The sequence below is a fragment of the Condylostylus longicornis genome, unplaced genomic scaffold (genome assembly GCF_029603195.1).
Source record: "Condylostylus longicornis isolate FDR11 unplaced genomic scaffold, ASM2960319v2 ptg000027l, whole genome shotgun sequence".
Classification (NCBI taxonomy): domain Eukaryota; kingdom Metazoa; phylum Arthropoda; class Insecta; order Diptera; family Dolichopodidae; genus Condylostylus; species Condylostylus longicornis.
The window spans coordinates 2,963,916-2,980,710 of NW_026577996.1; the positions used below are offsets into that span (position 1 = coordinate 2,963,916).

Sequence of the window (16,795 nt, forward strand, 5' to 3'; positions counted from 1 at the left end):
AAAAAGGAAGATTAGATGACAATAAATAATATATGTACTTCTTTTTTATTTTACCATTTGATTTCTGGTTCTGGTACAGAGTACACTTCTACTTCTAATGTTATACTTTCACCTTCGTTTACTTCAACATTCGTCAATGGTTTGCGAATTTTTGGTTTACAGTTAACAGTAACAAAACATTCGCTTTCTAATTTACCATAATCGCTCATTAATGAACAACTAAATCTTCCGTTCATGTTAACTTGAGCTTCTTTAATTATCAACTTGTAATCATCCCCTTCTTCTTTTTTTATAAATTCTTTACGATTTTCATCAATTTCCAATCCGTCAATAAACCATCTTATATGTGGCCTTGGATAGCCATCAACTGAAACTTTAAGCTCTGTGTTAGTATCACCTTCGGTGACAACAATATTTTTAAGTTTTTGTTTGAATTCAGGTGGACACTTGATTTTAAGTACAGTTTCATCAACAGCTTTACCAAATTCATTTTCAAAAGATACAGAAAATTTGGCTGCATCAACTCTAGTAACACCTGATATTTTTAATGTGTAACAATTTCCATCTACCGTTTTAACAAATCTTGAATCTTTTTCGCTAATTTCAACCCCATCTTGAAACCATTTAACTTTTGCTACAGGAAAAGCGTCACATCTACAGGACATAACAACATCTTCCTTTTCTCCATGGATATATTCTTTTTCAAGATGTTTGACTATTATGGGCTTAGAATTAACTGTTGTTTTCCAAAATTCAGAAACTTGACTGATTTCATTTGTAGCTGTAATTGAATAAGACCCAGCATCTTCCAAAATACACTTTTCAATTTGTAGCACAACTTTCTCGGTACTTTTTGCAATTTCAGTTCTAGTAATTTTAATTCTTTCATTTTCAGTGACTTCTTTACCATCTCGTGATATTTTTAATGTAGGTGATGGAGAACCTTCAACTTCTATTTCAACTTTAATAGTTTCAGAAACATTAACGGTAACATCTTTAATTTTTTTAACTTTCGGTTGAGCTTTAAAAATTTAACGAAAAATTAAACTGGACTTTTAAAATTTCAACTCCACAAAAAACTTACATTTTACAGTCAAACTGACTTCAGCACTATCTTCACCTAATTCATTAGTGGCTGTAATAGAATAAACACCAGAATCAGCTGTTTTAACATCTTTGATAACAAGTGACATTGATTCTTCATTTTCATAAAGAAATTTATATTTTGATCCGGGTTCGATAAGTTCACCTTCATGTTTCCACTGAACTGCGGGACTAGGGAAACCTTTGCAAGTTAATTCAAGAATAGCTGTGCCTCCAACATGAGCAATTGCTTCTTTATGTTCAACAATAAGCTGAGGTTTCTCTGGTTCCCGATACAACATTTGTATAGCACCTTGTACATTCAGTTCAGCGCTGCATGAAATATTTCCTGTACTGGTTTGAGCGACACATGTATAAATTCCTGCATCTTCTGGCTTCACATGTTGGAAAACAATAGCCAATGAATCTTCATCATCACCCATTAAAACTTTGAAACGTTCTTCAGGATCAAAATCGATTCCATTTCTTTTCCATGCAAAAACAGGCTTTTCTCCTTGCGGTAAAATTTGGCCACTAAGTTCCCCGAATAAGTTTTTATCTTCTATAATGGGAAAATTTACATATGAACGTTATTATGTTGTCAAATTATATTTTAAATGACTCGTGCAAAGTTCTCGCTTTATGTCACTTACCACAAACAGTAACGTCAGCTGAACATTCTGATTTTCCATGTTTATTGACAGCTTCACAAGAATAATGACCGCTGTGACTTTTTTCTACTTGAAAGATGACCAATTCATAAAAGCCCAAATAGTCCTTGTCACGTACAACTTGCATTACTTCGCTGTCTTCTTCAATTTCTTTGCCATCCTTAAAGCTAAAATTAAAATAAGAAATAGCTTGTTGTTAGATTTTATTGCACTTTAGCAAAATTTGTGTAAATATGTAATGAATGTCGATAAAATTAAAATTAAAATTATTGTATGTAAATTTCGCTCGTCAATAGATTTTATTATGCTTAGAATGAGAGCTGAAAGAAGCAGTATAAAACATTTCCGGTTCTTATTTCTTTGCTTTTGTAGAAATTGAATGAGCCTTATTGTTTGCCGAGAATTGAAATTTTAATATTTTTGAAACGAAATAACTTCGAAGAGGCAAAATAAAATAATAAATCACTAATTGAAATCTGCATATCGCTTCAAAATTTGAAAAAAACTGATTCAAAATAATGGTTAGCATAAGTGCCAGTTTTGTCTTAGCAATATTTTTAAATTCTATTTTAAGGTAGAAGAAATAAAGTGTTTGAGATTTCCACACAAATAATGGTGTTTCATTAACTTAAGAATTTGTGAATAAAATTCTAGCCCTCTATTTTAAAATTTTTTTATAAATATGTACATAATTATTGTGAACATATTAATTTCTATTCAACAATAGTGTTGCCAGTTTAAACATAAAATGTCATAATGAGATGAAAATATTCTTTGAGAAACAATTATGTAATATTATCACTACATACAAAGTTATACGTGGTTTAGGATCTCCAACAACTTTCACCATGAATCGAAATTGCGAATTTTCAATCATTTCAGCATCTCTGAGAGAAATTAAGAAGAAAGGTTCTAAATGTTCTTCACCATCCTTGTGTTGAGCTTTAACATCTGTTTTAATGAAAAAAAAAAATAAAGGCAATTAATATAAAAATAATTTTTAAATAATTTTATTTAATTTTTGTTTAAAAAATTACCATGTCCTATAAATAATTGAGCTGAACATGTTGTACTTTCTGCTCCAACCATAGCTTTAGCGGTATAAGTACCAGCATCAGTTGCACTATAAGAAAATGAAAATAATTTGATTGTATATTAATACAGTATTACTGCATTTTCAATATCAAATATATGGTTATTGTAAGTTAAAATAAAAAAACACTAACCTGCAATTACGAATTTCGAGCCTATATGTGCTCATATCAAGTTCTTTCTGCATTACACGATCTGCTAATGGATCGCTTAATGGTTTGTTGTCTTTAAGCCAAGTGACAATATTAGGTTTTGTTGCAAATTGAATTTCAAAAATCGCATTCTCTCCGCCTTTAAAATTTTATATTTATTTAATTTTTTTTTATGATATTAATTAAAAATTAATGTGTATGTATAAGTATGTACATAAAATATATATAATACGAGTATATTATTATGGTTTTGTGCATTAAAAATAAATAACAAATTGCAATTGAAATTTAACATACATATTTAATTTTTTTTTTAATTATTTCATAAAAACATTCAAAATTGATTTTTTTTGAAAAAGAAAAAAAAAATAAATTGCAATAAAAAATTGAAGAGTAATTTATTTTTTTTCCCTCATACAAAATTACAGTGAAAATTTACTTTAATAAAAGCTTTGGCATAAATTTTTTCGTGCAAATATTCTGTGCATATTTTATTTTTAACATAAATAATACAAATTCAGTTATATAATATGCGTATATATGTAAAAATAATTTATATTAGTAATTAGAAATATTTATAATTTCTATGTTTATCACAAATTCAATGCAGTGCAACAGATAATTTATTTGTTTTTTTTTTTTTGTGTTGTGGATTTGGCAATACTAACAAAAACAGCAATATTATTTTGGTCATGAAGAATTTTTTTTTTGTTAAAAAATTGAGCCCGAATTGTGTGCTCTTGTGTTTTTCGCATTTCGTGCTACATCATAAATATTTCAACAAACATTAGAATATTTGAATACATACATTATATAGGTAGCAAGAATATTTTTTAATTGTTGCAAATGCAGCCTGAAGATTTTAATCACAATATAAGTGGAAATTTTCATGTTTTTTTTTGTTATTTTTAATATTAAATTCTCAAAAATTATTAATTTAATATTTGATTTTTAAATATTTTTAGGTATGTTTAATAGTAAAAAGTTATAAAATATTATTATTTATTTTTTTTTGCATTCATTTTTTTTTCATTTTTATTTAATTTTTTGTGTATTTCTATTTTGTAGCTTTTATTATTTTTATAATTATATTCATTAATTTCTGTAAAATACAAAACATATTGTTAATAGAGTATGGTTTTATTTTTTTGTAGTATTTACAATGAAGGCCTTTAATCATTAGTTGGATTTATTTTTTTTAATTGTTTTTCATTTTCTTTTTCTTAAGTTAATTTTTTCGAAGCAAAAATCCTGTTTTTATATTAAAGAAAGAAAAAAAAGCTTTAATAAGTCAGTTGAAAACATCAAATTCAAATATTATGTATTTTGGCATATTGGCAACAATAAAAGAATTCACATAAAAATTTTAACTCTAAAATTTTGAAATGTAATTGATCTCTTCTCTCTCTCTCTCTCGCTCTCTCTCCATTATACATAATGTGCTTTTTATGAATTAATTTATGTTTATTCGATGTATTAGTAAAAAATAAAAAAATTGACATTAAACATATACAAATATATATATGTATATATAATTTTATTTGTACAAATGAGTTTTATTATAAAATTATAATTTTATAATAATGTGTTTTTTTTTGATATTATTAACAATAATATTCTTTTGACACTAGTGACTTTTGTATATTGTATGTACATTTACTATAATATATTTATGTATCTATATGTATGTGCATATCGCATAATTTAAAAATAATGTTGCGTCACAAAAATCGCTTCTTTAAAATTGTTAACAATATTTCATTTAGAACTCTAAACAAAAAAAAAAAAAGAAAAACATTTCAATAAAAATATGGCATTATGGACGTCAGCTTTTTTCAAAGTAAAAGTCTAAGAAACGTCAGGCGCTGTGTGCAAAATAACATGTACTTAGCTTTAAATAAGCAAAAATTAATGAGATCAGATGTATTTTGAACAGAAATTTACATATGTATGCGTAAGTATATGTTTATTTTAAATTTAAAAGAAAAAACAAAATTTTAAAATTATTCAAAATTAATAAAAAAAAAAATAAATATATAATATTAAATGGAAAAGAATTACCTCAATGTGTTTTTTAAGCGAAATTTGAATGAAGGCTTTATTGGGAAAATTATATATTGTTTGTACATACATAATACGGACGTCCGAATCACTTTTCTTAAGGACAAATCAAATGATAAATCATTTATGTAAATATTGCCAATTATTATAAAATCTAATTTACTGTAAATTTATTAATTTAAGGTGTCAAAGGGTAAATTTGAATAATTTTCTTTTATGTGCGGCTTTTGAGTTTTCAGATTAAATTTTACGTTCTTATACGTTATATGTAGCTTTCCAAATTTTATTTTTGTGAATATCATAAGTTATCAAAAAATTTTCTCAATGATGAGGAGATTTGTGTATTTAAATATTACAATAATTTATTATTTTTTCTTTTGATTTACACGAAACACATAAACTATTTACATAAAAGTACAATTTTTGTAAGTCAACGAAAAATTATTATAAATAAATATTTTATAATTCCTTTTTTTTAAACAGTTATTATGGATCACAGTTTTTTTTTTATTTTGTACAAATTTTACATTGTGTGTTTTTTTGTTTTAAAATTATAATTATAAACTTTTGTTTTTGATCGCGAATTAAAAATTTTTGTTTTATTTTATATATACTTACATTCATGATGTAAACTTTTGAGCGTTTTTACGATAACTGGTTTATCAATTGATTTTGTTATGGTTGATGTTACTGATGTTGCTCCTTTGCTATCCATACGTGATGTTGAACGTGAACGTTCACTTACAGTCGAATATAAATCGTCAGCTAGTGCTGTTGTATAAGATAGATTGTTTTCATCTAAATATGATGATTTTTTTTTATTATCATATAATGATGATTTATCGTATTTTGATGATGATGATAATTTACTACTATATCGTTCAGAATCGATTGAAGATGATATTCTATCTAAACCACTACCACGACGTTCGGTACCCAATGCAGAACTACTAGAGTAGCTATCAGTACCATATGACGAATATGAGCTACTATAACGATCGGATACTCGATCGGATGAAGTACCTATAGTGCTATAACGTTCTGATTTACGAGAACTAATAGAACTATAACGATCCGATCCAGTGGTAGTACCTAATGCTATAAGTAAAACACAATATACAATACACAAAATAATCAATGAAGGATATTAAGGATAGGAAATATTAATTACTAAAATTTTTAGTAGAATATTGTTGAATAAGAGGTTAAAATTTATTTACAAATGAACATTTTAAAGTGGTTTTTTTTATATTTGAAGAATTTCAAGTGCACATGAGTAAGTTATAATAAAAATAATAAATTAGAAAAAAAAATTTTAGTAAGATTTCAAAATTTTTAACAATATGTCAAAGTTTTAAAATACAAAAAAATTAAGGATTCAAAAATACTACATTTTCAAAAAATATTATTTTGTCTCAAAGTATTATATTTTGTATATATATGTATATATACATGAATAAATTGTTCTGAAAGATTTTTTTTTGTTAATAAACCAAAAATTTGGAAAATTTTTTGCATAAAAAATTTCATCAAAAAATTTTTAAAATCTAAAAATATAAAATTTATAATTAAAAAAGTTTTTTCTTTTATATATGTATGAATGTATATCCACATGTACATATGTTTGTATTTTCAAAATGGTTCAAAATTCAAAATAAAAATAAATATTAGCAAGTACATATTAATGTATATGTGTGTATATATTAATTAAAACCTTGGTGTACTGAATAAAAATTCAAAATAAAATTTGTGTAATAAAAAAATATTTTGTGAATTATCTTTGAAATTGGATGTAAATTAATGGCTTTAATTTACAAGAGAAACTTGATATTTTTCCATAAAATAAATAAATATTTTTTACAATAGACAAATAAATAAATTTATATTAATTAGAGAAATATCAATGGGAAAACTATATTTTAATTTTAGTTAAATTTTAATATACAACTTATATTTTAAATGATTTTATAAAACTTAAAAATATTACCAAAAAATCTTACAAGTTAATAAATAATTTAATCTAATAAATTTTATTTTTATAAAATTTGAGGTTGTGATTATTACATATACAGAAAAACCATTAATTGCGTGGGCTTAAAAATCTTTGTATTTCAAATAAAATACACATACCATATTATTTATAACTAGATTTTGATTATGGTGTTACCAGTTATGGTTTTCAAACATATACAAAACTGACATTTACTAAAATACCTTGACATATGTAGTTCAGGATGACATAATATTGACGGTGCACAACAACCGTTTACAATAATTTTATCTTTAATTAAAAAAAACTGTACTATTTTTATATTTTTTGAACATTTAAACATTTATATAAATTATGTGAATGGAAGTTCCTACTTTGACACAAAATCTCACACTATTATTCTTCTACTATAATATATTTTAATATGTTCAGTATCAAGAGAACAATTTCATTTTCCATTAAAGTTCATCACTCTTAATAAAATTCATGAAGTATTAATTATAAAATAATTATGTAGTTTTTCTATTTTTCTTTTAATTTATATTATATTTGAAACTCATTTTAATCTTATTTTAAATTTTTTAGTTAATGATGTTTGAAGAATTTCAAAACTTACACGTATGTTGGCGTCTTCGAGACGATGCTCTTGAATAATTATATTCATCCATGATGTTAGTTGTACGGCTATCAACACGTTCAGTGTATTGTGAATCCTGTTCCTCGTCAACGTCACTTAAATCGGGTATTTCAATTATATCAAATGGTCTTGGTTTTTTTGGTACTAAAGGTGTTATAATACGTGAAAAATCTTTATTCTTTACTTTTTTAACAGTATCGTCGGTTAATTTTATTGAATCTTCAGATTTAATTAATGTTGTTTTAATAGAGCGCATTTTTTGTTTAGCAGTACGTAGCGTATTATCAGAACGATCAATTTCATAATGTCCAGCTAAAAAAGCTCTTGTCTTACGTTCTAGATTTTCATTATGTACAAAAACTTTCTTTACCATTGGGGTTGGTGGTGGAGATGGTGGATATGGTATTTTAAGGAGCAATATTTCAAAGGAGCTTTCATAAGCAATTTTTGGAAGCGGTTCAAACCAACCCGGCATATGTATTACATGAGGTTGATTTGTTTTGGCAGATAATTCTAAATTCATTATGTTATCATCTTTGTTATATTTATTTGTAGCCATTATTTTTGTTTTTAATATATATAGTGTTATTTATTTCGGCAACTTTATTTTTTTTTTCTTACTTTATAAATTGTTAATTTGCTAGTACTTTTTTTTAGTTGTTAATTTTTAATACTTAATATATTTGTATAAAGTTGTTAATCTCTGCTTAAACTTTTATGTAGTATATACACAAATAATTATATTTATATGCATACGAGTATGTATACGCAAGTTGTGCATAAGCTAGATATTTTTCAAAATGTTTGTAAAAAGAAAAAGATAGAAGAAAAGGCTTAATTTAAAGCTGATAGTGTAAATGCAATACAAAATAATGCAAGTATAAAAAGCATAAAAATATCAAAATTAAAATTAACACGAATCTTATAATTACATATTATTAAATTATTAGTACCATTTGTAGTGCACACCCATTTTGCTAATATTGAAAAAATTATAAATATTTAAAATATGATTTTTTTTATATTTTATAATAAAATTTATCATGAATTTAAAAATTATATTATGCTATAAAAACATATAATATTTTTTAATCATATTAGAAAATCAATTTTCTATTTCTTACCAAAACGTAATGAAGGTAATTCGTTTTTATTACGCTTTCTGAATAGAAACTACCATAATATCGACTTGAATATTTGACACCAGAATTGATTTATTGACTTTCCTCTCCTAATCGAATATTTGCAAGCAGAGTACGATTGTGATTCACGCCAAATGCTTTCTGAAAATAAGATTAAAAAATGTATAGATTTTTTTTATTTCAATTAAAGATTGAAAAAATAAAAGATTAAGCAACTAAATCCAAAAAAAATATTTATGGGCGAAATTATAAACATTAAATTTATATTGGTTAAAAAAAAATTATTACAAAAAATAATTTGCAGCACAAAACGCAGGATCAGCCAATATCTAAGAGAATGCTGTCGAAAATGTAAATTGAAAAAACTCGATGCCTGAATTATTAAGAAAAATCAAATTGATTATGATCACGCGTTACAAATCTTTAAACATGTCTTCAAACCAAAATTATGGGAGTATTCGAAACTTTTTTAATAATACTCGTATACTATGGTGAAAGCGGTGACTCTTTTCACACTTTTTATGCGACGTTCCCGACATTTTTCAAAAATGTTATCAGAAAAATGTCACCGAAACTTGTTGTAAAATCTTTTCAACAATAATGTTCTAACTAACGGTTACTTAGTTCTCTCTCACTTAGTCCTATTCCAATAGGACAAAAAAAGAAAAGTAAAAGCGGAAGAACATTTAATCATATTTCAACAAAAATTGCATTTTATAAATTTACGGATTATAATTTAAAAATAAATTTTTATTAATGAATGAAAAAATCATCCCAAAACGTTAACCCATTTGTTAAACAGTTGTTAAACTTAAACTAAGTTCAACAACTACTTTCAAAGTAGAATGATCATTATTCATGACGAGAATGCAGAGATATTGAATTATTTTTTTTTTCGTTTCTGATTGCAATATCGAAATGTTATGCTAAAACTATTAATAATGATTTGTGGTGGTCAAAATATTTTAAAAATGAAAAAAAAAATATTTAAAATCAATAAAATTTCTCTCATAATTGTTTTGGCATTGGCAAAGTAATGGCTATTAAAGAATTACATATGTTTCAAATTCTCTTTCATCCCCCGTCGTCCTTGTATTGTATTGAAATATTATGAGTAATACTGAAGAATGAATTTCATAGTACATATTATTGCAAACGTGTGTATGTGTATATATTTTATTTATTTTTAAAGTTGCTTACTAATATCAATAAAAATAAATTTGTTATGATCAAACTGACGGGAACTTAAATAAATTTATGTTTGTTAAAAAATAATTGCAATGTTTTCAATTTAAATGAAAAAGTAAAATAGATTCTTAGAATGAACAGGTCTAACATAATAAAACTAGGAAAATTTAATGATTAAGTCGATAAAATATCAAATCATCAAATAAATAAATTATTAAAATATCATTCGGTATATCTTTCGGTATGATACAAATTTCACATTACAAAACACCGGAAACAATTTGGTAATCGAAAATTAATTGTCCACATAAGTAAGAGTCAGAAAAGCTATAGTAAATTTATTTAGTTTTAACTTTCACTTCATAATTTTTCTCTTAAACGGCTCATATATATGTAGATAGCAATCAATAAACATTTCATCAGAACAGCAATTTTCTTGAGAGAAAATTCCTTCCCCTTGTGAACTACTATCTTTCATATTAAGGGAAAATTAAATTTTCATCCAGTTATTTACCCCCAAAAGTATGCAATTATTCTTAGTGATGAGAATTTAGAAAACCCTTAGCCTTTTAAAGGAATACTTCATGCATTTTTCTGTTTTCTCAAAAATTATCATTAAATGTAATCATTCTCTCATTTGTTTTTTCATTGTGTTTTCTTTAATTCGATAAACAGAGAGAGGATTAACTTGCAATTATGATGTAAATATTTTAAAGTTTCTCTTTCTAAAATTCTAGTCATTTGTTCTATTTGGGACTAGGAGATGTTAGCGTATAAAAGTAAGAACTACTCAATAGATTTTCAATAGAATAAAACTAAATACTATATATGCACGTTTGTACATTAGAATAGCAAACCCATGTTATTAAAACAAGCCTTAACAAAATGTTGACAAAAACCAAAATATTACGATTGTGAATTCGAAAAACTCCGGTATTGTGAATTTAAGTCATTTTTTAAGTCATAAAATCACGCGAAAAATTAAACAAAAAGCTTAGGTTTACACTATTGACATGTCCTTATATAATGTGACGGCAATTGTATTTATAGTTAATGAAAATGAACTAATAAATGAAATAATAGTAAAAGCAAGCAATATAAAGGAAATAATTTTAAATTAAATAATTAATAATAAACAATGAATATTGTTGATTCTGAAATTATTTGTTTATTATAATTGCAAAACGTGTCATTTTAAAATAAAATATTTTAACATTCCACCTAAGGAAATTAAATAAAAAAAGCTTAAAAATGATTATAAAAAAAACATATCTTAAAAATTGAAATTTCCTCCTGTCCTACTTTTTCATTTTAATGAAATTCTATCAAATAAATGAGATCTTAAATTTCCATCCACAATAAATTGGTATTTCGTAAAGCCAAAAACGAAAAAAAAGAGAAACAAGAAAATGGAAATCCCGTCTATAAATAAAAAATTTTGTTTTTGTTTTCTACTTTTGCTTTTAATTTTTATAGGAAATTTTTTTCGTACATATTCTATTTTAAATTTTTTTTTATTGGTGGTAAGCAATGGTTGTTTATGACTTTATTTTTTTGAAATTTTGACGTCATGACTTTACTTGTTGATTTTTCTCTCCGCTTAAAAACAAAAAAAAAATAAAATAAATTAATTATTGGTTCTCTTATTGTTCTCATTTTTCTACACAAACGAAACAGGTGTGCTATAATTACATATTTTAGTATAATGTAATAACTTTCTCAGTGCAATTTTATTTTTAAAAGCACTTTACAAAAAAAAAAGTGCATGTTCAGCGTTGCCAATTACATGTAATGTTCAACGGTAAGTTTAATCATTTTGTGTTTTTAGAGCCGATTTATGTGTTGTGTTTGTTTATTAATTATTTTAATATATATATATTTTAATATACTTGAAAGTTCTCTTTATCGGCAAATATTTTACTAACACTATATAAATTTTCCATTTTGTCAAATTTTTCATTTGTTTTTAGTTTCGCTCAAAAATATACAAAAATAATAAAAGATTTCGCGAAAATTTTTGTTTTCAAATTTTTGTATAAAATTTATTCTAACTTTCAATGTGGCTCAAAAAAATATTTCGCTTATATGGTAACTCTATACATGGCATAATTGTAATTTTAATTTCCGGTGTACTAAAAATTTTTGTGATAATTTGGTTTTCTTTGTTTAAAAGATGAAGAAGTCATCGAAGTTCATTTTGAAAAATTGTAAATGTTAAAAATTAAATTTAATATGGTCCAACCCCAGAAATTTAATGAAAACGAAAAACAAGGTTAAAATTAAAATTAAAACAATTGAATAAATTTTTTTACAATTATGTAAACAAAAAAGATTTAATAAAAATATTTGAAACAATATAAAATGTAAATAGGGAAATATTTTTATTAATTCAGAAATTGCGAGAATCTTTATCAAATTTTACAAAATTTCTCATTTGGGGGGGGGGGGGGTTTATTTTAAAAAAAAATCAATACAATTTGTTTTAATATTGTTCATGAAATAAGAATTTAGAAAAATTACAAATAGTATGGATTGCAAAAATGTAGAACATAATGGATGGAGGTTGCATTGAATTGGCTTGTACTTCATTATGAACAATCTGTTCTGTAAAAATTTACAGAATCTCAGAATTTGCTATCAAAATTTTTTACTTTTTTTTATAATTTTAAGACTAGCATGAAATGGTTAATGTAAAAAAAATGTTGTTCATCTATGCATCGAACATAGAACATATTCTGTTTGGAATACTCAACACTAGATACTTATTAATTGAAAATTTGGTCCGGAAAAAAATGAATTTTTAACAAATAGTCTTAAAAACGGTTGAAAATGATCTTAAAATTATTGTTTGCAGTCCAAGAATATCTTTCGTTCTTTTTAACTTCTGGTAATATTTGTTCATTACCAATATAGTTTTGAATTCGAAATTTATTAAAATATCTTTTTAAATATTATTAATTACATACGTATTTGTGTACACACATGTATACAAGTTCATATATACGCATATATTTTTGTAGATATATTTTAAAAAAGCTTTCCCCGAATTGTTTACAAAAGTAAAACATCGGAAGGAAATTCATAATTTTTTCAAAAACTTTTGTAGAGGAATTTTTTGGAAATTTTTTTATATTTTCTCATAATAGTCTATTTTGAACCATATATTTTCTTATATTTTAGAATAATATATGCATATAGTTATATACATACATAATTACATATGTAAAAACAAATTTAACTTATAACATATTGTAAGGTCCAATTATTTAAACAGAAATCCAAATATATTAGGTTTAGAAAAAATGTGATCAGATAAAATTTTGAGTTAAAATTCATTCTTTAATAAAATTTAATATGTGTATAATAAAATAAATAATGAAAATAATTAATTAATAAAATCATAAAATCTTACAGTTTATCATAATTTCGTATAATCAAATTAGGAATATATTTCAAAATGATCATAATTTTAATCAAATGCTTTTATATAATCTATACTTTTGATTTTGTATATGCCTTGCTCAAATTATCTATTCGGATACTACATATATTTCAGCTAAAACTTTGTTGCAATATTTCACTTGCTCAACATATTATACAGTTGTATGTGCTAAGAACAAAATATTTTATTTAAATTCTTTATAACTTTGCATAATGGCATCATTAAAAAATTTTACAAGAAAAATTTCTTGTTTTACATTAATTTGGCTCAATTAAATAATATTTTTTCGTAACATTACATTTTTGCAAAATTTAAATTCTGATCATTTAACAAATACCTTTATTGTTTAAAAATAAAATTTTTGTCCCTTATACATGCATAACGTATATGAAAAAAGGATTTACATAACGTATATCAAATTGAGTATCTCGTGTTTTTCCTCACTAAGAAAGTGAGTGAGTATGCTATGTAATTTCCAAATGAGAAGAAATTTTTGTATTCCATACCTCGTTTTTTCCAAAATCTATACAGCATTTAGACTCCATTAATTCACTTTGTTTTTAAAACTGGCAATAAGTATGTAATCTTATTCGCCATTTGAAAGGAAATAAAAAAAGTGGCTGGAAAGGCAAGATATGTTAATAATCCAGATTATATAAAATTTAAGCTTTTTGTCATTAGAAGAAACTTGTATAACGTTTGTTTTTGACATTTATTTTATTGTAAATATCGAATTTGATGTAGTAGCTAAGCTACGTGTCTAAAATAGGCTTTTGTTAAAGAAAACAAAAAATTTTTCACAAGTCATTTCAAATGTAGTCCCGAACTTTAAATTTTTTTGTTGTACCATATAAAATACAACAAAAAAATTTTATTTTTTTAACCTGTTACTCATTGTTTTAGGAAATCGTACATAATATAAAAAAAATAGTAATAATTTTTTATTATTCATTAATTTTAAAAAATTAAGAAAGGAAGCACTTTTTTATTCTTTAATTACTTTGATTCACTTTTTTTTTTGTGTTTTTATTCTACATTTTTATGCCTTTTGTTTACTTTTCGTTCATTTTTTAAAATTAATTAAATTTTGAATGGGCTCTTATTTTTTATTTGATTATTATCTTAGGAAAAAGAAATTTCCCCTCCTGTGCCATTTTTTGAGAATTTACGCAAAAGTAAGAGGTTAAAATTTTTAACAAAAATTTTATTTTTAGATTTTTCTTTTTTATTTTTTATTAATTAGCAAACAACTCGTTTTTGATTCACGTGACAAATTTTTGTCCGCTTAATTTCAAAATGTTATTCTAGATATTTTTTAATATGTACGTTTATATCTAGTAGCAAACTAACAATATATGTATGTAGATAAAAGATTAATATTATTTTTTAGATACATACATACAAACATACATAATATATAATAATTCCAATGAAATATTTTCAAATTAAAGACTATTAGTAAAAATAAAAAACTACCATAAACTTTTTAAAGTTTCGGAAATTAAAAGCACTACTTTTTGAAGTGAAAAAAATTTACTTGGCACAAGTTTATGATCATAAAGCATGTTTTTTTTGGCTTATGAGATCTTTTTTTTTTGTTTTCTTTTTTTACAGAATTTACTCTTTTTTTCTATGCGTGTGTTTGTGATATTTAGACAGATGCTCTTCATAATTTTTACGCAACGAAGCGTAACTATAATTATTTTATGAAAGAAATACATATGTGTCTCAGAAGGACACTAGCAGTATATAAAGACCACAAAGTACGTATGTTTGTGAATATTTAATTGCTTCTAACTCGACGTAAGAGAAAATCAAGGCCTGGTCACTATTTTTTGTTTTAATGTGGTTGTGTAAAATATTTATGTGTTTCGGAATAAATGACATTTCTGAAGCATAATTTATTTATGTTTTTTTTCTTTCGATTTTTTTTTTTGGATGAAAATGGTTTTTTTTTCTTCACATATTCTCTTTCCCACTTTTTTATTAAAAATGTTAAAAACAAAAAGTTTTTCTTTCGTGTTAAAAATAAAATTTGGAATTTTTCGAACAACATATTAAATTTTAAATATCAATTTGAAACTATAACTACCTATAATTTTGATTAAATATACATTATTGAGTTTCTACAACACAAAATTTTAACGGCCATTTTGATTTCAACGAGAGATCAACGAGATTATATATGAGAGAATTTTCTTATTTTGAAATAAAAATCAAAACGCAAAATGTCGTATAGGTTTTCTTTGAATAAATTATTTAATGCTGTGATAAAATAATCCTATTGTAAACAAATGTAAACGTATTGTAAATAAATAAAAAATCCAAAATAATTCTGTTGAAGTATTAATAAACTTCTATCATGCTTGCAATCAAATCACGTTCTCTTGGTAAGTTTATACAAACTAAATATCTGAGGTCAAAACTTAAATCGAATTAAAATGAAATTGATTAAAATCGAATTTTCTTTATTAAAGTATTTATGTTAATTAAGCTTCTTTGAATCTCATTTAAGTAAGAAATACAACATCTTTAGAACCATGCATAATTGACAGTTAATTTAAGACACTTTAAATAATAAACGAAAATATTGAGGATTCGTTCACTAAAGTGACAGTGATTGTATTTAAATGTTTTATTAAATTTTAAAACTGATGACAAATACCTGCTCTGCTGGCGAAGTTCAATTTTATTTTATTTTTAATTTTTTTTTTCTCACCTAGAAGTATGCAACATGAGAAAATAATAGATAATAATGTACATAGATTACATTATTATCATATTAAGGAAGTAAAATGTAAATAGAAGAATTACTTAGAAACCGATCGGTTTCTGTTCGCAAATTAGTTAAATAAGTATTCATGCAAATTAATGAAAATACTTATACTATGATGTTGTTAGAAAACTTAGAATTCAGAAGCAGAAGTTTACACTGTTATCAAAAATTAAGAAGCTTGTAGATCATGCTTTATTCCCAATTTGCAATTGTTTTTAATGTATGTAAATAAAGTAATTAAACGCATTATGTTCCTATACTCAACAATATGCAAAATCTTACAATATAATACCATTTATATTGTATGAAACATATAAGTATATGAGGGCATATAGCTACATACATATGTACATAATATATGATTGTTTATAATAATATGCGTAAATAGATATATTACATAGATTTTCGAACATATTGATATCTATATACGTATACACATATATAGTTATGCAGTACAAACAGTAGTATTTTTTAAGCACAACACAGCTACGCAAGTCCAACAAATTTAAGACTTCTCTTTTTAAAATCCAAAATTTTTCAAGTTTTTTTTTGTTTGCTTGA

At 24.3% G+C, this 16,795-nt stretch overlaps 1 protein-coding gene across 9 annotated transcripts in view; it reads right to left on the reverse strand.

Annotated features, from left to right (window-relative positions):
• LOC129607403 (obscurin) overlaps window positions 1–16,795 on the reverse strand; it is a 31,097-nt gene that overhangs the window by 13,443 nt on the left and 859 nt on the right. For 4 of the 9 annotated variants that reach the window (XM_055518402.1, XM_055518401.1, XM_055518403.1 and 1 more), the window contains 9 exons: window positions 8,811–8,969; window positions 7,666–8,470; window positions 5,678–6,157; window positions 2,981–3,137; window positions 2,792–2,877; window positions 2,564–2,705; window positions 1,737–1,921; window positions 1,085–1,645; window positions 55–1,021 (listed from right to left, as the gene is read on the reverse strand). In XM_055518402.1, coding sequence (XP_055374377.1) covers window positions 55–1,021; window positions 1,085–1,645; window positions 1,737–1,921; window positions 2,564–2,705; window positions 2,792–2,877; window positions 2,981–3,137; window positions 5,678–6,157; window positions 7,666–8,245 — 3,158 coding nt within the window. In that variant the 5' untranslated portion in view covers window positions 8,246–8,470; window positions 8,811–8,969. The remainder of the gene's footprint in view (window positions 1–54; window positions 1,022–1,084; window positions 1,646–1,736; window positions 1,922–2,563; window positions 2,706–2,791; window positions 2,878–2,980; window positions 3,138–5,677; window positions 6,158–7,665; window positions 8,471–8,810; window positions 8,970–16,795) is intronic. The other 5 variants (XM_055518405.1, XM_055518407.1, XM_055518406.1 and 2 more) reach the window with 5 other exon arrangements.